Source organism: Xyrauchen texanus, chromosome 35 (genome assembly GCF_025860055.1).
Source record: "Xyrauchen texanus isolate HMW12.3.18 chromosome 35, RBS_HiC_50CHRs, whole genome shotgun sequence".
Taxonomy (NCBI): Eukaryota; Metazoa; Chordata; class Actinopteri; order Cypriniformes; family Catostomidae; genus Xyrauchen; species Xyrauchen texanus.
In genome coordinates this window covers 8,288,551-8,313,777 of record NC_068310.1, presented here as the reverse complement: position 1 = coordinate 8,313,777, position 25,227 = coordinate 8,288,551, and the positions used below count along the sequence as shown (strand labels likewise).

Below are 25,227 nucleotides of genomic sequence, written 5' to 3'. Positions count from 1 at the left end.
TTCTAAACCCTGATGAATTCTTTCTTTTGTGGTACACAATATTTATTTTTCTGTTAAAATCATGGTTAGGTTTAGGGTTTGGGTAAGGGCTTATACTTTATGGTTAGGTTAAGGTTTGGGCGAGGGGTTAAATAAACTAAGGAAAAATCACAAACTGTGGTTTGTTTATTTTTTCTCTGTGTGAGAAAAGTCTTACGTTTTTTCACTAGCCAACTCATATGATTTCGCCATCTATGACTTTTATTAAGACTTGTCATGAGACTGGGTTAAATAATGTGACATGAAACAGACAAATTACCAAAGATGGGCCACTTCTATTTAAATGAATGGGAGAAATTGGAACGCCAAACCAAGGAGCTCTGAGCGCCCAACAGTCAGCGGACATAGACAGGAAGTCCCGTCTTACAGGTAAAAGAGCCAATCACCTTTTAGATGCAGACATCGCCTGTCAATCAACTTGCTAACGTGCATGCGCATTAGCTATAAAAGCAGAACATATTGTGTATTGTATGATTCAATGTTATCAAATTGTATTGCTGATTTGAAATGTGTTCTTTGACCAACTGTTTTTGAGATTTTGCTGTCCCCCTTTTAAGGAAATAGGAGTTGCACTGGCATGACTGGAAATAGTCTCCCGAGAGCATTTCAAAGATGACCAACATTGCCAGAATTGCTAGAAAGACTTTGCATGAAAAACAGCAATACAGGTTTTGTAATGAAAAGTTAATGGTACTGATACTAGTTAGTTACTCCCCAACACTAAATATAACTTTTTGTTTTCTAGACATTTGGAGTAGCATCTTGCATGCAAACTTTAAGGAAAAACTTACACAGCTTGCATGGAACAAGGAAACTTGTATATTGTGGAAAAATACACTGCAATAGTGCTTTTGATAAAGATAATAAAAGTTAAATTGAGCTGTGTCGACTGTAAGGACCCTTAATGGTTTTCAATCAGGAGTTCAAATGATCCTTCTAGACATAAACAAATCTGTGATCTGGAAAATGCCATTGTCTTCCTTCCCAGCTGAAGAAACAGCACTATTCATCAACTTTTTCAAACACTGCGCAATGTAAAATACACCAAACAAGCCATGCAAATTTATTGGATATTCATGCCACTTATGGTAAAAATACTCTGCTGTACAAGCTGGGATGGCAAAGTTTGTTTGGCTGAGTGCCGGTATTCCCACAGCTTAACTCAATTATTGTTACTCGGGTTATAAAATACCATGTAAGCGTTGCTCCAAGAGAAATGGAGCGCAACGATATTCACATATGATTTATATGGGGAGCAACAGCAAGAGAAGTGGTCAGGGCTTGACATCTAAATTCATAAAGCAGGATCTAGGGAAACTTTCCATAAATCCTCCAGACTGGATCTCTGTTTCAGCAGCTGTAGAAAACTAATCTTGAGAGAAGGATTGTGGTGCCTTTAAAATTATGATGGGAAGACACTGACTTGTTTTAGATGATAGATTTCTAGACAGCTTAAGAGTCTACAGTTGCCACTCTCAATGTTTGGCTCCCTTGCTTACCTCTAACCAACCACTCCAGCTGCCCGAGGCAGAAAGTGTGCGCAAAAGAAAGTAGGAGGAGTGGTGATCCCAGAGTCTCCACCCTCCAAAAGCACTGGCCAATCATAGGATGGCTGCAAGCTTCCACTACAATAGGTGAAAGTCTCCTAAGTGAGATGAGATCGCAGAGAGAGAGAGAGTGAGAGAAGACCTGTGCAAGCCCCTCACCAACTCATTCACCCATGGGAGTTTGAAGTGACAGAATTAATCTACAGAGACGAGGCTCTGGATAACATTTCAGAGAGCTGAGAGTGCACAGAGAGATACACATAGACAGACAGAGCTACAACTGAGTGAGACCGCAGAGAAACTGACCCATAACTGCAGATATACAGCACATCCACATACCACAAAAGTTGGAGTCATTGTCATGTTGGTGGTGTCACTGATCCTGCATGCCATCTTGTGTGCCCATTCTCACGGGTTGCCAGGTGCTGCTGTGCCCGTTAAACAGTGCCCATCTGCCTGCCAGTGTGAGGAGGATGGCATCTTTCTCCTCGTGGACTGCTCTGAACAAGGACTATCTGCAGTGCCTTTTGACCTTAGTCCTTTGACATCCTACCTGTGAGTACTTCCACCTTGATCTTTCATTGTCACCTGCTTTTCTTTTTCTTGTCTTCTGTGACTGTTTCAGATGCTAGTTCTTTTTGTGAGATATTGTTATTGATTCAATGAACTTATATGATAATATGATCTTTAAATGGATACCAAGGGATTGCTGTTTTACACCCAAATGAGTATACCCTTCCTATCTGATCTTTTTATTGTCTTCTGAGACAATAAGCTGTTGCAAGTTCTTCTTGAGAGATGTTTTGTTTGACTGAATGAGATACCTTCAGGAAAACACCTTATTGTTTTTTTACGCCCAAACTGAGCTTAACCTACTTTCACTGACGTGCGGTCTGGGTAGGCAAACTAGGCACTGCCTACCCTGCCAAAATTCAAAAATAAAATGTTTATTAAATAATAAACTTGTATTTGTATTTTTACTTTTTATTCTTGTGATTTATATATGCAATATGTGTGTTATTCCAATTGTTTAGACGTTATGATGACAAATGTAGCAGTTACGCATAATCAACTAAAAACAAATGGTAGAATAAGCAGTGCTTTTACGGTCCATTCATTGCAGACGACAAGCGGAAAACCCATGTTACGCATGCGCACTTCGATCCTGTATTCTTTAACATGTACGGCAAAAAGCACAAATCTGCTGTGCCTTTTGACGTAAATATGTTATGCCCGTAATCATCTCCGTTACGTATCAGACATGGACCAATTAAAATCGAGATATTCCTGGACATTTGCGTAGCTAACGTCATTACACCACAGCTAGCGTACATGCCTAATCCCCGCCAAATTCAAAATCAAAATGACAGCACCGGCCGTAATCACGGAATTAAGAATTTTTTCCAAGCTCGATTTTAATTCCAAATATGAGTTAATTGCAAGAGTGAGGTCTATGCCAGCCTTAGATTGACTAGTACAGCAAAAGGGCACAAAAATTATCCGATCATTTCAAACTGATTGGTATGTAAGAAAAGATTGGCTATGTGGCTGTGCTAACAATCAGCGGCTGTACTGCTATCCCTGCCTGCTTTTTTCAACCAGTCAGACTGTTTGGACTTCAGCGGGATATTGTGATTTGAACAACCTGCCCGCAGCTTTAACCAAGCATGAAAAGTCATCAGCTCACATCCAGTGTCAAATTACACTGAAAACCTTTGGAAAATCTCGGATCGACCTTGCACTTGACGAGCAAAGGAAGCTGTATATAACCTACCACAATGAAAAGGTAAAGGATTGTTGTATTGTATCTTCTGTTATAAAGATGAAGATTGCACATAAAAAAATAAGCACATAATGTTGTAAAAATAAACAACTTATGTTCTGTTATATGTTCTGTGTTTTGACTACTGAATTTTGTGTAATAATATCTAATGAAGATATATTAACAAAATCGTATATATTATATATAACACATATATAAAATACATACATTTCTTGATATGCCGCGCTTGTGCGTAACGTTCACTGTGTGTGTGTGTGTGTGTGTGTGTGTGTGTGTGTGTGTGTGTGTGTGTGTGTGTGTGTGTGTGTGTGTGTCTGTGATAGAGAGAGAGAGAGTACACGATATACATCCTGATTTTTTTTTTTTTTTATTGACAAATAATTAATCCTGATTTTTACATTTATTGATATGCCGCGCTTGTGCGTAACGTTCACTGTTATTACGTGTTATTAGCTTAAACAATAAATCAGGTAATCTGGCTTTCATAACTCAGTGCCTAGCCTCTTTAAGACATCACCGCACGTCACTGCCTACTTTCCTGAACTTTGATAGTCTCCAGCTTTTCTTTTTCTTGTGTTCTAAGACTGTTTTGAGCAAATAAGGTTTTGCAAGACCTTTTTTAAAGATGTTTTGATTTATTACATGTAATACCTTCTAGAGAGACCATCAGAAAAGTAATTTTATACCCAAATTAAGTATTTATGAGAAAGAACATGCTCAAGAGTAATAACGGAATCTGTCACTGGTTAATTTTAAAGTGTATACGATGCATGTGATCCGTCTTGAGTGATCCGTGCTGACATGCGCCTTCAATCGGGAATGTTATCCTTACTCCACTCACACTTGCACAACTATTTTGACCCAAAACGAGCCACCTGTAGCATGTGTCATCCTGTACTGAATGTAAAAAAGAAATGCATGTTTCTCATGTGTCCTGTGACAGTTCATAGTGCATCAGTATCTGATGGGAACATGTGTGTAGAGTGATGCAGTGGGGCGCTCTGTACAGTATTGGGTTTCTTCATGTCAGCTGGAAGCCTGTTGGGTTTAAGTCCATACTAATCGCTAAGGCATGCCATATGTCCCCTGATTGTGAATGATGACGCAAAGGAAGACTCAAATGTTTGCTCATCAAATGTTGCACAGCTCACGTGAATCAATAACTGAAGAGAGTTGTGTTTCAGGCTTTGGAGTAAGCGTACATCAGGGTTTGGAAATTGGATCGCAAACACATGTACCCCAACCTTTCAAACATATTGAAACTTCTTGAGCTGTGTCTCTGAACATTTTTATATTGCCAATGTTGTATGATGTTGTATTGCCATTTTACAAATTAGCCATGTAATATGTGCAATATATTGCAAGACTTCAGAGTTTCAGACTCTATTTTTAAGCAAGCTGTCTGTTTTTGAAATATATTAAAGAGCTGATTTAACAAAATAAAGTAGTGCAATCTTGATGGTTTACACCCAGAGTATTTTAATAAGGGATCCATGAACCCCTGGGGTCTCTGAAATTATTCCAGGGGCCAAAAGAAAAAAAAACATACAAGTATAAATAATAACTTGAATTTGTATAACTTTCTAACAAAATATCTGTGAATCACTGAATAATGTAGTAATGATCGAAAGGTCTTATGTAGTGTATTTATGAAAATTTAACCCAGGAATTTAACCCAGAAACCCCTGGTATATCCAGACCTGAAAACGAATATCACAAGTGAATATTTGTTTAAAATGTTCTTTCAACAATCAAGCCAACCCTGTGTTGGTGATGTTTATTCATTTGGATATATCTTAGATTTTGTTTTTCTCCATAAAATGTGATTATATTTTGAGTCTGTGTAGATCTGACCAGCAGAAAAATCCTTGAAAAGCAATGCCTCATGTAATACTTTTTTTCTTCTCTCAAGGAGAGTAGATTGCTGTAAATAATGACTGAGCTTTGATTTGCATGTCATTGCTGAGATGTCAATGTGTGTGTTTAGGTACGAAGAGGACATGCCGCTCTTCTGAAGCTTTTTATACAAAGTGGAAGAATTAAAAAAGATATTTGAGCAATTATCGAAATATATGACTTTTGATTTAGGACTTTGGTATCTTGCCAAACCTTAGCACAGTTTGAGACATTGTTTAGATCTCTTCTGAAACTCTAGAGGAGGCATGTGAGATTACTGGGGTCTGGAGAAGCTGGACACTTCAGCAAAATTATCATTGTTTTATTTCATTGCTGTCTAGGCGAAATAATTGAGATATTCAAGATATCTCATTTATTCAAATCTCATTTGTGATTGTGACTTTCATATGGAAGGTGGGTTACACCTTAAATTTGCATTAAACGGGTCATAGATATAGAGGTATAAGTGGGAGCTATGTGAACGCGCTACTGAAAGCAGAAAGAGAGTAGCACTGCTGGACATTCTGCCTGTATTAAATGCCTGTCTCACTCTGCAGTAATCGCCCATATGGGACAACAGGTGCCCTGAGGCATGGAAAAAGTCTGTCACTAAAAGTCTGTTTTTGCACTGGTTTTTGTTTGTTTCTTTTGGTTTCAACAGGAGTTGACTCTGAGGTACATTAGATCGCTGTTCTGTACTCTAACATGAATAACACATGCATGCCCATTCCTGAACACATGCACAGACACTAATTGTTGATTGATTTGTAAGTTTAGGTATGCATATTGTTCTTATGTAAAATATCTGCAAATTATATTATCTTGCAAATTAAGTCTTCTTACATCCAGAAGAGGCACATGAGATATACAAATTTGAACTCATTTAACCTCTTTTAATAGCAAAATAGTTAAATAATGCATGCCATTCAACACAATTACAGATTTATTTTATTTTATAGTCTTTTAGATGAGGTTAAAGCTTGAATATGATATGAAGGTTTCCTTAAGTAACATTTTAAGTTAATGCGCTTGATGCAAAAGTAATCATGTGCACTTTGCTTAAAGGGATAGTGTAAGGGGGTTAATGATGGGCAAGGAGGAGGCGAGAACCGGCTTGTCAATATAAATCATAATTTAATTAAACTCAAACCAAAAGCACAAACATAAACACACACATGACGGACATGCCCGTAATTCTCTCTCTCTCAAACCGTCATCATCGGCCGCCTTTATCCCTCGCGCGCCCCATCAGGCCGATTGGGGACCGGGCGTGCGACATTCTAGCCCGGCCCCGCCCTCTCTGCTCCACACTCCTCCCGGAGATACCTCAGGCCGGGGTGTCACCGGCATGACCTACACCCCCCACCCCCTTTCCCTGGGGAGGGGCGTGCTTTGCGCCCCGTCAGGTCATCCCCGCCTTACTCGACCTGGGAGGAGACAGGAGGGGAAAACAACAACAGCAAAAAATAGGTGAGGGAAAAGGCCAACACGGTGCAACAGACAGAGAGAGAGGAGAGAGAGAAGAAGCTCACTCACCGGTTCTCTGATGTACCGTCGCGTGGTCCTCGAACACTACGCCACACTCTCCGGCAGACGACAGCCGCTCCTCTCCGGGCAAACCGGAGTCAAATCTCCGACCCCCAGTGGACAGGACGGCCCTCCGCTTTTCTGGCGGCACCTGGGGACATTCCTCCACCGCTGGCAGCGGACCTACCGCTCCAGGCGATCGGGGAGTTACTTCTCTCCTCCCCTCGCGGACGGCGGTCTAACCTTGACCCCTCTGCATTTCTGGGGGACGGCAGGGCACTCCTCCGCCCCTGGCAGCGGCTCCATCGCTCCAGGAGGTCGGGGAATCCAGTCCCCACTCGCCCCGCGGACGACGGCCGTTCCCTGCGTCCGGGCGGTCGGGCTACTCCGTCACCCGGCAGATGGTAGCGGCGCTCCACTGGGTGGATGGTAGTGTCAAGGAATCTGTGATGGGCATCCCTCCTCCTTCCCGGGTTTCGGCACCAATGTAAAGGGGTTAATGATGGGCAAGGAGGAGGCGAGAACCAGCTTGTCAATATTAATCATAATTTAATTAAACTCAAACCAAAAGCACTAACATAAACACAAACATGACGGACATGCCCGTAATTCTCTCTCTCTCGAACCGTCGTCACCGGCCGCCTTTATCCCTCGCGCGCCCCATCAGGCCGAATGGGGACCGGGCGTGCCCCCCTCCACTCCACAGATAGTTCACCCAAAATGTTTTATTCTCTTATCATTTACTCAGCCTCATGCCATCTCAGATGTGTATGACTTTCTTTCTTCTGCTGAATACAAATTAAGATTTTTTTAGAAGAATATCTCAGCTCTGTAGGTTCATTCAATGCAAGTGAATGGTGACCAGAACTTTGAAGGTTCATAAAGGACAAAAAGCCATTATAAAAGCAATCCATTAGACTCCAGTGGTTAAATCCATGTCTTTAGAAGATAAATGATAGGTATGTTTGAGAAAAAAATAAATATTTTAGTAATTTTTCACCTTGAATCTACACTTTCACTTCCACATTCTGGTGTGGAAGTGTCTTTCACATTCAGATTCAGCCACATACTGGTTGGGGCTGGTTAAAGGTGTATAAACATTTTACACTACATTATTTATGACAGATTCTCAAATATGCCTATTAAGCGTTTCACGATATTCCTGACACCAACATTTAAATACCTGAAATAAAGATAAAATCCTGCAATTCAAAGAAAACACTGAAAATGTCTGTCGAACTGAACTGACACCACTGAACATCAGGTTAGCTTGAGTGAAGTTGAATGCAAGCATAATTCAACCAGCCCAAACCTCTAAGCTGTCAGCCATTCCCTGAAGCCAAGGACCATATATTTTCATCTCTCTTAGGGCAATTATCTACACAAACACAAATTAATGTTGAGCTCAAGCCGAAGGCTGCAGACACATGTTTTCGCTTACTGGCCTGCCTCAACTTCCAGTGCTTTAGCCTTGAAACCTTTTAGAGTCAGAGAGAAACAAGACCAGAGGGAGAGTGTGAAAGATGCCTTCAAGTTCTGATGTGTGTTGTGTTATCCGATTTTAGGGCCATGAATCTATTTGCGGCCCTTTTGACCAGTGATTTATATTTTAATTGTCAAATGTACAGAGCTAACACCTAAATCTTAAAGTAACAAATATTACAAACAGCTGGAGCTAATTTTAGAAACACATATCAATTATGTCAAATAACCATGAAACTGCTCCAAATTTAAGATTCATTTTTCAGTAACACCTTTAAAGTCAACATGAAATGCCAGTCCAATTTATTTTACTTCCATAATCTGACGGAGAGTTTATATGAGTGAAATTGGATAAACAATGAGAAAAAATGGAAGCCGAGACTTAATTTTATCCATAAATACATTGAATTCTTAAAAGTATCAGAATAGAGTCAGCTAGGTTAAGTGGAGGCTTTCAAAAACTAGAGGGATTTGTTAAGTCAGTCAAAAAGGAACGTTTTTCAGAGGTGGAGCAAGTTATTATGCAAGGGCGATTCTAGGATTTCAATCTTAGGGGGGCTTAGCCCCCAATGACACTATTAGATGTGCACATTTAATGTATGTCAGCACTCTTTAGCACAGATAGTGTTATCTTTTTTTTTCTTCTTTTTTTACTGTGTTCTCATCATTCAAGCCAACTAATGTACATTCCGAATATTGTCTTTTTTTTATATATATATAATAAACACACTTATAAAGTTATAAATAAAACTAAAACAATTTAATGAACCATTCAAAGAGGGGCCTGGGTAGCTCAACGAGTATTGACGCTGACTACCCCTGGAGTCGCAAGTTCGAAACCAGGGTATGCTGAGTGACTCCAGCCAGGTCTCCTAAGCAACCAAATTGGCCCGGTTGCTAGGCAGGTTAGAGTCACATGGGGTAAACATCCCTGAGGCCACTATAATGTGTGGTTCTCGCGCTCATGGTCCTCCACTCATGCTTCGTCTCCACGGTAACGTGCACTACAAGCACCGTGATAAAATGCGCAGATTGACAGTCTCAGACGCGGAGGCATCTAAATTCTGTCCTCCGCCACCTGGATTGAGGCGAGTCACTACGCCACCACGAGGACTTAGTGTGCATTGGGAATTAGGAATTTCCAATTGGGGAGAAAAAAGAAAAAGAAAAAAACATTCAAAGATTTTTTGAATTTATTTTCAATTTTAAACCATTTTATATATTTGTTTTTTATAGAAAACAATAATTTTGAAATTTCTACAAATTAAAATTATATCAATCACCACACACACACAAACAAATATTATCACGATAAATGTCTATTTATATATATATATATTTTTAGTAAATTAAATTAACTCTGATGATGTTTCTCTGTGTCATTAACTCGTTACTCGAGTCTTTTGAATTCAAAATTTTAAATTAAAAAGAGATTTTAGAAAGAGATAATCCCTATTAATATATATTACGCCAATAGGTGGCAACAAATGAATGTCTTCTATGTCTTTTGGGGTCATTAAACATTGACAAATCACAGAAATGTTCACTACCAGTGTAATTATACTTTATTAAATCATCATGTCTGCTAAGAGATTTTGGCAGTGTTTAAATATCATAAGCAGTTTCCCCATAAATGATAATACAACATATCATTTTGTGAACTGCTGTGCATGACAATCAAGGTAGCCTATACAACAAGGAAAACATAGCCTGTAAGTAATTACAGGTTTTAATTACATCCTGTTGTCATTGTAAAGTCATTAGTCATTATTTATCCAGCCCCCCTCTCTCCTTGTTAAACTAGCAACATTTTTTCTCACCTTCTATCCATCAAAAGACACTTGCTGATCCATGCTCATTCATGAACTGAATGAAGTAAATGGGGTGTAATCGTTCATTGGGTCAAACCAATGATATGCTCCTTCACAGCCCACACTCCAATGCTATTGGCTCATGCGCTAGTCAGTTTTTAATGGTAGAAAAGGCACCAAATTGCCTTATGCGTTGCAGCTGCAGCTGTTTAAAACACTTTCGTTCTGATTGCAAAGTCACAGATTTTATTTTGGGGGGCTGAGATGAATTTTAGGGGGGCTATAGCTGAAATCCACATCTGGTTTGCGTCAGAGTTCTGTTGGTGTTTACTTTGTAATTAATGACTGTCTGACTGCTCATTATGCATCTTATTACAAGACTATTTGCCAAATAAATAAATAAATGCACATGAAACATTGATTTGTGTTTGTACAATGGAAAGGAGGCGGCGAGAACCGGCTTGACGATATAAATGATGGTTTAATGATAAACTTAAAAGAAGACACAAACACACACATGACGGACATGTCCGTAAACGATCTCTCTCTCTCCCGCAAAATCCTCTACAGTCGACCTTTATCTCTCACGGAGGCATAATTAGCCTAATACGGGACCGGGTGTGTAGGATCACGACCCGGCCCCGCCCTCCACCCTGCCACATTCCTCCCTCATTCGGGGGAGCCCCCAGCCTGACGTACACCCCCCTTTCCCTGGGGGAGGGCATGCTTTACGTGTAGTCTGCAGGCAGGTCGTCCCCATCTACCTGGACGAGGGAGGGGACAAGGGGAGGGAAACAGAAATAATTAAAATGGGGGGGGTACTTCCTGTAACAGTGTAGTACCCCCCCCCCAAAAAAACAAATTTAAAAGAGGGAGAAGGCCAACGCAGAGCGACAGTGAGAGAGAGAGAGGAGAGAGAGATGAAAAAAAAAAAACTTGCCAGTTCTCCGATACGCCACAGCTTGTTCCTCGGCCACTCCTCCACCCTCTATCGGACGACAGCCGCGCCCCTCCGGGCGGATCAGAGGCAGTCCTCCAGCCCCTGGCAGACAGAACGCCCTGCCGTGTTCTCGGGGAACAGAAGGGGTCTCCCTCGCCCCTGGCAGCAGTTCTCCCGTTCCAGGCGGTCGCCAGTGAGCCCCTCCCCGCTCGCAGTCGGCAGTCTTAAACCCCGCTGCGTTTCAGCGGCTGGTAGGCGACTCCTGTGCACCTGGCAGCGGCCCTGACTGCTCCAGGAGGTTGGTTAGGAGCCCCTTCTCCCCTCGCGGTCGGCGGCCATCGTCCTCTTTCAGGAGGCTGGGCTCCTCGTCCCCCGGCAGATGGCCGCGGCTGCTCCATTGGGGTGGACGGTAGTGGCGAGAACTCTACTACGGCGTATCCCTCCTCCTTCCTGGGTTTCGGCACCAGTGTAAAGGGATCAATGGAAAGGAGGAGGCGAGAACCGGCTTGATGATATAAATGATGGTTTAATGATAAACTTAAAAGAAGACACAAACACACACATGATGGACATGTCCGTAAACAATCTCTTTCTCCCGCACGATCCTCTGAAGCTGAGAGACCTTTATCTCTCACGGAGGCATAATTAGCCTAATACGGGACCGGGTGTGTAGGATCACGACCCAGACCCGGCCCCGGCCCCGCCCTCCGCCCTGCCACAGTGTGGAAATAATTGTATTAGCTTACTTGTTGCGAATGGACAGTGAACCAAGAAGTAAGAAAGATGACTTGCAATACCCAGATGGTCTGACACATGGAGGTGCGGTTGTTACAGAGAAATATAAGACCGCTAGATGCCGCCATTGACCAATCAGAATTTAGTAATCCAGAGAGCCATGTAATACATTTTGATACAAGATTTCAAATACTTTTTTTTTCTTCAGAATAATGTGCACCAATGAATTGTGGAGAATAGCGGCAGAAACATATATTAAGAAAGTTAATGAGGTTTTGATTTCATGTTAACTTTTAAATTATAAAAAAAGTAAAAAGTTCAAGTTGTGTATTGCGGATGTGATTCCATTCTGTATGTAAGGTCCTAACACTCTCAGGTGTAAACATATCTCTGTCTGTCCTACAGTCTGGAGAGTATGTTGTTCACCCTGACCCCTCTCACTCACTCACTACATTGCACATCGGTGTGGCAGATTCCTTAGTCTGTTTGAATTCTCCAATGCTCTTCATAGATCAAACTCCCTGCTCGTTGCCTTTCCACAACTTTTCCTGATACAGAAAGCAGAAACAGTCACAGGTAAACAGGCCACTTGTGTATCATGAGCTCAGGTCTACCATCACTTTGACACAGAAGAGTCTAAGCAGACTTCCCTTTTCTACCAGACCTAATACGTTACTATCACCTGCTTCTTATTTCGGTCACAAACCCATGGTGAAATTTCGGCCCACCAAACACACATATCTCTGTATACTGTGGATTTCATTAGCTAGAGGTTTTATTAAACTCACCGTTCCAGATACCCTGCCGACATTTGGAGCCTCATTTGAAGGAAGTTTCTTCTCCTTACACCTAAGCCAAATTTGTCCATGTGTTTCAAATATTTGTTAACTTTCAACTATTACTTCTCAGGGAGATTCTGGGTTGGGGTAATGAACTGTTGATGGGGGTATACGGAGAGCAATATAAATCCACCAGAGCACATGATTCTGAAGTTATTCTCAGCTCTTTGCTCTACGTAAGTCCTGCTGCGTTGCTTTCAGTGTTGCCGTAAGCATCAAAGCTATGAGGGATTGTCCAGGCAGTTTGTCTGCTAGCACTCCCTGAGGGATCAGTCTACAAACTTGCCACATTATAAAGCTCAAAGTGTTCACCACTTCCAGGATGAAAAGAACATTATCGCCCTGTTACGTTGAAGAGCTTAGGTGGTTAAACGGAGGGAACATAAGAGCTCTTGGAGCCGTTTAATGATGCAGACTACCAGAGATGAATTCACTGACACAAAAGTGTGTAAACAACCCTGAAGATCTGAGGCCTTCTAAATGCTGAACTGAGCGCTCACTTTTGCTAAATGTTTAGGCAATAACAGATTTTACAGTGATTACATTGACATTCCTCAAACATTCTGGTAAGGGTTTGTTCCAGTAGTGTAGTCTAGGGCAAACAAAGGCATTCGCCGTATGCCCACCTATCTTTCTTTTTTTTTTCTCCCAATTTGGAATGTCCAATTCCCACTAGGTCCTCGTGGTGTCAAAGTTACTCACCTCAATCCGGATGGCGGAGGACAAGTCTCCGTTTCTGAGGCCGTCAATCCGCCCATCTTATCACGTGGCTTGTTGTGCATGACACTGCTGAGACTCCCAGCATGTGGAGGCTCATTCTAACCTCCGCAATCCACGCACAAGTTACCACATGCCCCATTGAGTGAGAACCTCTAATCGGGAACACAAGGAGGTTACCCCATGTGACTCTACCCTCCCTAGCAACCGGGCCAATTTGGTTGCTTAGGATTCCTGGCTGGAGTCACTCAGCACACCCCTGATTTGAACTTGCGACTCCAGGGGTGGTAGTCAATATTCTCTGAGCTACCCCACCTATCTTTGTTAAGATTTAAGTGAATTCCCACCTAAAATGAGAGATGAAACATATGGCCGCCAGAACAATGAGTAGGCTTTTCACCAGGAACATTTTCAATCCACTAACGTGTTGCTGCAGCACCGTTGAGCAAATTATTATTTTATTTTTTTTAGTGTACAGAGATGCTCTCTAAATGTGCACGGAGCTGCGGGAGTGCAACTGATGTCACTGGCAAGAATGACAGTTCATTGGAACGTTGAATGAACATTCATTTCAGATATTATTTGACATTTGCTAGTCAAGCACATTTTCATTTTCAATAAGGGGCGGGACTTTCCAGCATGAGGCACAAGCATCCAAATTTATTTTCCTGGTAAAGTATATATTCTGTATACATTTAAATTTACCTTATGCAATTAAACTTTGTGAAAATACTGAATGTTATTGCACCCGTGCTAGTTCTTTGTGAAGATTCTCTGATATTAGTTAAGCCCAGCAATAAAACAGACGTGATGTATTAGTCTGTAATTACAATGGAGCAGTTTCTGAGACCACCAAATTCAAATGGGTCAAACCCAAAAGACGATGATACAATGAACATTATTTAAGTTTAGGATTTACATGGACAGGATCAGTTGATGCACCATGACCGTTATGTATTGTTTGTCAGGGGATTTTTGCTAATGACAGCATTCAACCTGCTGAACTCCGCAGACACTTTGACACCAAATGTATTTCCAAAGAAAACTTCAAGACTATCAAGGTCAGAAAATGTCTGAGAATTTGTCAAATTAAATATAAAGGCCATTGAAGCTTCATATCACGTTGCGTAGCGTATTGCCAATGCGGACAAAGCACATAACATCAGAGAAACATTGATTCTGCTGGCAGCTAAAGATATGAATTCCTTGATGGTAGGAGAGGCAGCAGCCTCAAAGCTTTATTCTATTCCACTCTATGACAACACAGTGGGTCCGCGCATCTCTGACATGGCACAGGATGTGAGGGAGAAAGTGTTAGACAGCATCAGGCACAGCCCATTTTTTTGCACTCCAGATCAAAAAATCCACTGATGTGGCCACCTTAACATAAGTGAGGTACGTGAAAAACATCGACATTCAAGAAGAGTTTCTATTCAGTAGTCCTTCAGCCCCCCCCACACACACACACTCCTCCTCTCTTTTACAGATCTTCTGACTGGTTTCACTGAGATGGACCGTTATTGGAATTTAAATTTATATTCTTTTTTTTTTATTATGAACTAGCATTGTTCCATTTTGAATCCATCATTTTAAAAATGATATAATATAAAAAGTTTAAAATAAATAGTTAAATTCAGCTGATAACTTCTGCACTTTTCTTGTTAAACAATAAATTATAAAAAATATTAAATAATGTCAAACAATTATCTCACAATATGTTAAAATGTGTTTGTGTGGGTGCCATCATGCATGTTGTGTCACAAGTGAGGCCTATTGTCTTTGACTTTGAAAACCCCATTCTAAAGCATTTAACTTCAACTTAACTGCAATTATTTCAACTCAAACCGCCTAGTGCACAGACACCATTTTCAATGTTGTTTGGTATGTTGTTTTAGCTATGGATGTGCTATATTTAGTTTCTGTAAGCTTTACTTTTTAAGAATGTTAAGATTTAAGTTTGTATTGAAGTCATTTCCAATAGAGCACACCAGTCTGGTTAAAGAAGTTAAAATCCCATTCATTGGTTTTCTAAAGTAAATTACTTTTTAACACTTACCTTGAGCTCTGAGGCTGTTAATCTACTGTTGTCCACATGATTTTTGTTTTGCATCTATTTCCAATCTAAATTGTGACTGGTCTTTTCTTTCTAATGTCTATTTATCTATCTACTTTGAATATAACTATCAATCTCTCTCTCTCTCTCTCTCTCTCTCTCTCTCTCTCTCTCTCTCTCTATGTCTACTGCTAATTGTATTTAGGTTTACAATTATTTTTGTAATAATTTAAACAGGAAATGATGCGCCTAAGAGAAGGGAACAGGATTGGGAAATTATATGATTCAGACTCGCATTGTCTGCATTAAAAAACACACCTTCACATGTTGGAGCATGTGCAATACCATGAAGCCATGACTACAACAGGGAAATATGCTATTAATATTATGGTTTCAAATAGAGTTTACAATCGTTTGGTCAATTGCACTTATACATTCTAGAACAACACTCTAAACATTCTCTTCATTTTTGTATGTGATGCCTAATTTTCACAATTCATTCCATTTCTAATGTGCATAATCAAATCCTGGCCTGCATTTTCTATTGTTATTTATCCTATTTCAGTTGGAAATACATAAAATTACAGATGTAAAATGGGTTGCGAGCATTGTTTCATGTTGACGGTAAGGTTGCTATTTTGCTCTTGCAAATTTATGTCAATGATTAACCTTATGAATTAATAAAAAATAAAAAATCTTGTATGTAAATGGTGGTCTGAAGAACATTTCACACAATTTGTGGAAAAATAGCAATGCATTCTTTCATTCATTTTCAGCTCCTCAATTCAAATTCCGAATGACAAAAAGCTGAATGGACAAAACAAAAACCCAATCCCATTTGTATACAACCCAGTACACAGGAGAGTCGCAGAGGCAACCTCACCCTCACACAAACTTAATTTCCTCTTCTTCCTATTACCTAACAGTGAAACGAGAGCAATTAGTGCCCTGTGAAGTCAGCCCGAAAATAGTCAGAGCCCATACAGGACAAATAAACCAGCAGACCTACCGCAGACTGCCTCATCTCAAGGACATCTTTAAATAGATCCAGAGCTGGAGGTGAAGACCCGACCCAAATGCTTCTGCACACCACACTCTAGTATTACCAATCTAGAAGAACAAAATTTCCACAAAATTTGTGGGATTGCATATATGTAGGCCTAGGTCAAATCAGTAACTATATCATAGATTCATCAATAATATCTATGACTAACTTCCCCTCAAGATAATTTGGTTTAAGTAGGAAACAGTTGTCAAAGGACCACTGAATTTTCAATAATTCAACAGTACAGTCTCAATTATTCCACCTATACCATGGTTACTACATGTACATTTCAATATTAAATGTTTATTTTAAGAGTTTTATTTTTATTTTATTTTTTTTAAGATTTTTGTTCCTAAAATATTTTAGAGTGTACTACTTCCTTATGCTACCATTGTATTATCTTGATTTTAACAGCACAAACCACTACTACTAGTTCGTAAGAAACGTGGTGACATGGTATGAAACTGTAGTGGGGTCAGAAAACCAGGAACTTTCATATATGCACTTATATATATATATATATATACACCTTGAAATGTCTAGAAACCAATCAGAATCAATAATTCAACAGCAGCATGGTATAAACTGGTTTATTGATGAGATTCTGGGCCAACGCTGAGATTAAGATCACACACATAAAACTTTTCTCTGGTGAGTGATGGAGTGGATAATAATTGATTAAATGGCTGAGAAGACAGAGATTCGGCCCTGTTCAACAGTAGAGCTTCATAAATCACCCCCTGGGCAAACACGACAATTCATCACAGGCCTCTGTGGGGGGGCTTTATGGGTTTCTCTTAACCTGTGTTTAAGTCCTTAGCCATATTTCACCATCAGCTATTTGGATCTGACAGAAGCTATAAACTGTGCTTTTGAGGTGACATGTTCTCACCCCCTTAAACACCCCCAAAAAAACTGTAAGGACAAAGACCCGGAAAGAAGATACCCAGGATCCTACTCTGTCGTTAAGTGTAAATGGTTTATACAGAAGCTCACATTTCTGATTCATGAGCATAAAGGAGCACATCAGAGAAGTAATGGTTAACATGGGTCCACAGAGGTCTCGTTAGGAGTGCAAGAAGCCTAATTCTCAAATGACGGAGCAAATTGAACATCCTGAATTTAAAAATAGATTACTGTATATTTATACACCATTAAATAGTTCCTCCAATTTTTTTTTTTTAATGAGCTTACAGTCGCTGCATTGAGAATACACAACTCATGCCAGATTGCACTGTGTGGATCAGGAAGGATCATTGGCCAGACAAAGTCAGACTCAAAACAGGAATTTTTAACAGATGTTTTTCCTTATCTGAACTATTTAGGGCTGTGCCTTGCATCAAGAAAGATTACTGGCTGACTCCTGATTGCTATCTATGTATCAGGCTTATATGAGGTGGATTATTTCTCAACAGACTAGTAATGGTGAGTCGCATAAACTTAACCCCTGTCACTTGTCAAGGAACATTTGCGTCATAACAGCAGTATCAGGAAACATTCCGTAATGAGACAAGACAATAAGCTGAGTGAAGTTGAGTCATTTTTGGCTGTTTCGGAGTATGTAAAGTTAGTAGAGTTTGGCTGTTTCTTTTGGATGGCTGCATTTTATGGAGAGTGTCGTATCAAAGAGGAAAAGATGAGAGAATTGTTACTTAAGAAGCAAGCCATGAGGTATGTGTGACATGGCAGAGTAGCATCACTTGCAGCTGCACATCCCAAGTGTAGAGAAATAAAGTGTGCTACAGTCCGAACAAATCCATTCAATGCCCATGTAACACTGCATCATAAACCAATCAACTGTGTCATCTAATATCCAAACAACATCACATCTCTTGTACCATAATGCAAGTAGAGTCCCTGATCTATGAGAGATCTACACATCAAGAACCTTGTAAATAACATCTTTGAACATTACAACTTCTTTTGATGCTACTTAGGATTGTGCCAAAGAAAAACATAGTTTGCATTTTAAGAGTAACTCTGGAAGGATGATTTAAATTGAAGCCATTTTTTTGTAATAAATGGATAATTACCCTTAAAAAGTTGTTTCTCAGAAGGATGGAGGAGGCCCACCTAAATGTGAATCATAAAGTAAAATGGAAACAATTTTATTGTGATTTCAGAATGAGTGGGATGTTTCTTCAGCTGTAACTGGTAGAGCATGGCACTAGTGATCTCAAGGTCATAGTTTCAATTCACAGGGAACATATACTGACAAAATAAATGCTCTGAAAGTCACGTCATATAAAAGCTTCTGTCAAATGCATGAATGTAAATGAAGAAAGGGATGTGTCCCAACTGACTAACCAATATGTCCATGAATAGAGGAGATAAACTAATGTAATCAGTTTTCAATGATGGCATGAAGATACTCCTTGCAGGATCCCTGCGGTGTCTGAAGTTAAAGTCCTTTATGACTGCAACCACTGTATGCTCTTACTTGCCAAATTGCAGGAAAATATCAAAGGTATTAGCGGAAAGGAATTACAGATGATCCAGAGCTTTGAATGTGGACAGTTATTCTGCTTTAAGTGGATCACTTGCCTACAAACATATTATAAATGGCCCAACATATCTGATTGAGAAAGTAATGAAAAGATCTTATCTTGAGGCGACCATTTGCAATGCATTGCGATCTAATGTGTTCTATTGCCTTTGACACGTAGACATGCATGCATTATGTTTTCCAACTTGTGCACAGCATGGAATTGAAATTAATTTTCTATGGAAAAACATTTCTTATCACGCAAAAAAAAAAGAAGCATTTCTCATGGCAATTTCTCGCAGAGTTTGGCGGACCATCCCGTACGTCTTTTTGGGGGTTTCAGGCAGGATCAGGATCTCCAGGGACAGGGTGAGCTCTAGTGAGTGAAGAGGAAAGACATAGAGGGTGTTCTCTCCGCCCAACCTGCAGCTGCTTCAGCTGCTCTCCATTGGGGACACCAGGAAATGTATTGCAATGATCATCTCTCCAGGCAACACAGTAAATGTTGCATCCTGCTTTGAAAAAGGCTTTGAAAGACATTCACTTTGCCACCTCCTGAAAAATTCATTTTATAATCAAGTATCAAACCCTTCAGTCTTAACATGTAGACAGATGTCTGGTATATTTTATTTTATTCCTTTGTTGTTAAAGTGGATGATTGGACATTTTTTGTAGCAATTTGCTTGCCAGCGCAAGTGGTGGGAGGGTGGGAGTGTTTGCGCTTACGTGTATGCTCGCAAACTGTGGGTGTATTTTATGTAAACTAAATGGCACTAAGCACTATTTGCTATTTTCTTCTGAAATAAGTGATTGTGATAAAATGTTTAAAAAGCAGGTCTGTTTTCGTTCCATACTCAGTTCCTGCATTTGCATTTAGAGATTCATGTGGTAATAAAGGTCATGTTCAAACTCTAAAAATAAAGTGGAACATCAAATTATGTCCCTGACAGTCCGTGTACCTACGGATAATTTGTTTACTCATTTTTGTCTTCAAAAATACACTGTTTACAAATGTATACAGATTAATGTGGATGAAAAAAAAACATTTCCCTTACCCTTTATCATGTCCTGTCCTCTCTCTTTTCTGTGCCTGTACATAAATGTGATGATAGTGTAGCAGAACACTTCAACTTTAAAAGATTTCCTCATTTTAAAAATAAGTATTCTTTAAAAAAAACAAAAAAACATTCTATATATATATATATATATATATATATATATATATATATATATATATATATATATATATATATATATATATATTATGGAGACCTCAACAACACATACACTCTATGGACACATACACCAGTTAGACTAGGCGTTCCCAGTGTCTGTTAGGAATATGTAGTGTGATTAAATTAACATACATTCAAAAATTGCTGTTACTAGGGCTATATCTCAGACACCAGTGACATACCAGAGCTGAGACAGAATATTTCTTCATCTTTCAAAAAATCTCCTACAACGGTAGACTAGCATTTTTAGAAGCATTTGAGGCCTGTCTGAGCTGAACGAAATATGAAATGATGCTAAGCTTTGGAAAAGTACTTTTAATATGCTACATGATGCAACTAGGTGCCTCATCTCAGTTCATATTTTTTGCTGTTACCACTCTCTGTGGCAGCTCTGACAGAAGGTTAATCCACAATTCAGCCGTGACATGCAATCACAAGGTCATATTTTAATGTCATATGCCAAAATATGGTGAACCAAACCCACAGAGACACATCTGGGGTCTGTCTGTCCGTCCACAAGATTTTCTTCCATTCCTCATCAATTCATTACACTTATCCCTTCAATCTCAGATATTTGCGGCTCTATCCTCCAAATGAAAAGCAAAATACTCTTGTCTTTCCGTCTTCTTTTTGCTTATTTTCCCTGTGCAACCACAAATTGCTGTCATTATGTGACACATTACAGTGGTGATGGCTAACCAGAGTCTGGCCTGTGGAGAAAACCACGACAAGCGAATTAAGAGCTGCAGGGTCTGCCTGTGTATGTGTGTTTGTGTGTATTCGGACCACCCAGACTCTCATAACCAGAGGGTAAGACCACAAGCAGGAGTGGCACTGTTCGCTGCCCGCATCTCTGTCCCTTGCCTTCGTTGTCTGTATTTAGAACTATTTGTTTCTCCTTTGTCTCTTTCCCAATAAATGTATTTCTGTGTCTCGGTCTAACGCTCTTACCTTTGAGGTTGTATAAATTGAAGCCGATCCCATTTAAACCCACATGTTGACTTCAACGGGCACATCATTGGTATTTATATTATTATGGCTTTATAATTTAATGTGCTGTTTTAATTTTGTTTGTGTTGGGGTTCTCTTCATCTAAGGACATTTTAATGTCCCTGGGTTTCAACTTTCCCTTTTTGATATACAGTATGAAGGTCACATTGTTTCCAAACAAAATTGTTTTGGAAAATTCTTACTATACCATTTTCATATACTTATGCCTTTTGTGTAAACAGTAGATTTTGTTTTGTTTTACCCTTATCCCAGACACAGACATTCAATATTAAATTCAGCATAAAAAATGATGTATTCAACCTGGTCTCACAGAATCACGTCTCTATGCCTAAATTTTTGCAAAATAATTTTTACATGCCTGGTTGTATGTATTGTGGCAGTTTCCTTTTGAAATGAACACTAGAGGGTGACAGCAACAATGACTTTTATTCCCTTTAACACATCAGCAGATTATATGTTCAGAAATGCTTTCTCTTTGCTCTGTTCCTCACACAATGCTATCTTAGGACATCTAAATGTTTTTGCAACACATTCTCACACCCCAACTTGTCACATACGGACGCTAGGGCAGGACCCCTTGGCGTCACTTATTGATGCGCCGGGTGTACCTTTGGCGTCATTTTACGACGCGTCCGGTTTTGAAACATCAAAAAACAGTTGGAGGGCCATTGTAGCCTATTCCTTTTTATTTTTATTGATTGCGGTCTCGACTCTCGACCCATTCGAGCTATTTGAATGCTACACGCTCCGGTTCCGAGATACATAGAAGTCTATCGGACTACCCTGCGCATCGAAAAATGACGACAAAGGTATACCCGGCGTGTCAATATGTGACGAAACTGCCCGAGCGTCCGTATGTGACGAGTTGGGGTGAGAATGTGTTGGTTTTTACTGTAGCACATGACTTGTTAGCCATACATTTTAGTTTTTGCATTACATAATCAACTGCATTTATAAGCTTGTTCGTTTGTGAAAATTTGCATGGTAATTCAACTGATAGAGTGTTGACGTTGTAATGCAAGTTATCGGAGTCCTGAGAGCCAAAAGCATCATAGAAGCACAACAAAGGCTGTAGTTGCATAAGAAATTACGTTTTTCATCTATATTGGCTTTTTCTTACACTACTATTTTGGTTTAGGATTAAGGTTTAGGGTAGGTTTTTTTCAGTAATTTAAAACCTTAACCTAATGAACTCGCTTTTAGCACCACACAGTGGACAGTTCACCTCGGAACTGCCAATATACTTACAGTACATATTTCGCACCATTTCCACCACATCCAACCATTTTGCCAGAAGAAGACAACACTGTCAGTGAAGAGCATGCCATAGATTAACTTTGAGACATATGATGAAAACTCAATGAAAATATAACTTGTGAAATAGTGAAAGTAAAAAAGTGTGTTATAAGGGAGTTTATTTTCTAAAATTCCACCGAACCAAAAAGTGTCCATAGTTGAATAAACACTATTTTATGTCTATATATCAATTGAAGTGTGTGTCATTGCCTTTGGACTCTCGCTTACAGCAGAATAAATAAACCTATTTTTTAATTTAGTGTGTCATAACACCACAGAACTGAATGGATAAGTGCTGTTGATGCCAATGAACACACATTCCTATCAAACGGTAAGTAGGAAACTTTTGTGTGACTTGGCCATTCAAAGTCTTGCTTCTCTCAGTGACTTCCTCTAGACTTACTTTTAGGTTCACCCTCTTCCGTATTGCATTACTCTTCATATATAAAAAAGATTACATGTGGATTGCCCATTATGTCAGCAGCGTGATGGTATTGTCCCTGACCCAGGTCAACTCACACTGTAAACAGGACTGTGTTCAGAGGCGGACTTTTGGGGAGAGAGGAGCCATGCTCAAGCCAGACAAAGGGACAAGTCCACTATCAGCCTTAGTATCAGGCTAGCTCCAGACTGCTCCCTCTCAAACTCTGTACAGACCTGGAGTCAACCACACCCCAACCTCTTCCATCTTACCGGAGAGCAGGGAAGTGAATGGGTCATGCCTTGTGAGTTGGTTTGTGGCTGGTTCATCATGTGGCTGTAGAATCTGCAATGCACAATGATATATTTACAAGTAACCAACAGAGCTGCCCTTTGAAGATACATACATTTACAGTAAAAGTGCGTTTACAGTACAATGAAAGTCTGGCAGCCTGTCTACACCAGTCACTAGCAGCACGGCGTGGTGTGGTGCCATGCAACAAAAGCAAATCGCTCCCAATATAATCAATGATGCTGTCTACACTTCACATGTCGGTTGCATCGTGCCTTGTTGCGCCGACAGTTAACGGATTCCCAATTCTATTTTGCACTGCTGGTGCTACTCCTGCCAACAAGACAAATAAACTGTTAAGAGTGTTCGCTTTGACGCATCCAGTGTAGACATCGCTCACATCCGGTGTAGGCAGGGTGTACGTGTATGGAGGCTAGGCATTCCATGCACATATTAATTCTTCTGTACAACAATCTGTTTTAGTCTAGGTACATAATTCATGTGGGTGGAGTTTTCTCTATGTAAAAAATCCCTTTCTGATATTCATTCATGTATTGTGCGAAAGTTTACTGGCTTTACATGGTTATGACATGAGTTGAAAATTGGATTTAGCGTTGCACCGACAAGGTTAGAAGGTGATTGAATGGCTGCAGTCTCATGTTAACATGTATAATGTAATCCTTCAAGTCTTGTGGCTACACCTTTAAAACAGTGTGCAATAACATTTATTCTGGTGCAGTGCCATGGTCCACATACTGTATAATATTGATTTTATTTTTAATAATTTATTCTATATTTGTTTGTTAAATACCTGTGTCTTGCATTGTCTCATAAGATATGAATGTGGAATTGTGCTTTTTTTGGTGCTATAGTGTGCTGCGTGAGGCAGGTACACATTCAGAAATTCACCGGCTCTGTGTTTGAAGAGTCAAAGGAAGTGTGTTGACAGGGAGTCTTTTGAGGAGGACAGGGCACGGTTTGATGTTGCTCACATTTCTGCCGCCTCACTGTGTGTTTGGCTGTTTGCCAGTGCAATGTTGTTAGAGAACAGCACTGAGTGAAAGATGGATGCCTGTAATTACTCGAGGGCCAGTACATTGAGGAGCCCACACAGTTCAGATGACCAGAGATTCTCTATAAGGTGCTCCATGAGAACTCGTTTTGGAGACACTATGCCTTACAGTATCGAATTAACTCTTACAGTATTACATTTAAATACAATCACAAAAGTATTACTAATCAATGTGTTTTTCAGAATCAGAAATCAGAATCAGAAAAAGAATCAAATGCGTTTTTTATGCATATAAGGAATTTGTTTTGGTGCTGTAGGCGCGTCACCCATTCTCTAAATATAAGAACATTTTAAAAAGCTGTGCCACTACCAGCAGTATTTTCATGTTCCAATCATATAAATATGAATATAATGGATAAGATATTAAACATTTGTATTTTTTATTATGGAAATCATATTACACTGTAGTTAAATTTTTTTTAGTACTTTAATACAAATAAGTGAACATATGGGGGAATTTTTAATAATTGTACTACTATGGACTGAGTTGATGTTGCCATGCAATGCACTAACTTCTAAAATGAAAAACCTTATTAATTAATATTCCATATTAATAAGATGGCACCGCAGAGTGCCAACTCAGTGTGGAGCGCTCCAATTCTTTTGTTGTTTTTGTTTGTCGGTCATGTGTTTATTAATCTTTTTCCAATCAGTTTTACCAGGGATGAACTGCTGAACATTCGTCAGCATATATTAGACAATCTTCTCCTATTCGGACACTTTGCTGGACATTTTAGTTGAAGGTGCAGCTGTGCTGTTCAAGAGACACAGGTGAGGGAAACGAGCTGGCGCACTGGTCAAGCTCCGTCAAAACTGCTTTCGAACAGCCCTTCCAAGAATTCATCTAGCAAATCTCCACTCACTTCCTAACATAAGAGACAAACTAAATCTCAACACCCATACAAACAAGGACTTTTCAAACTCTGCAGCCTTGTGCTTCACAGAAACCATTGAGTGAAGCCATTCTGAAAAGGGCATTACACCTGTTGGCCATCCAGCTAT

The 25,227-nt window shown here is 39.8% G+C and overlaps 1 protein-coding gene across 2 annotated transcripts in view; it reads left to right on the top strand.

The window, feature by feature from the left end:
- The first annotated feature begins 1,726 nt into the window (after positions 1-1,726).
- The window catches only part of LOC127629311 (leucine-rich repeat-containing G-protein coupled receptor 6-like), a 184,814-nt gene continuing 161,313 nt past the window's right edge, over positions 1,727-25,227 (top strand). For both annotated transcript variants that reach the window (XM_052106471.1, XM_052106470.1), the window contains exon 1: positions 1,727-2,141. In XM_052106471.1, coding sequence (XP_051962431.1) covers positions 1,948-2,141 — 194 coding nt within the window. In that variant the 5' untranslated portion in view covers positions 1,727-1,947. The remainder of the gene's footprint in view (positions 2,142-25,227) is intronic.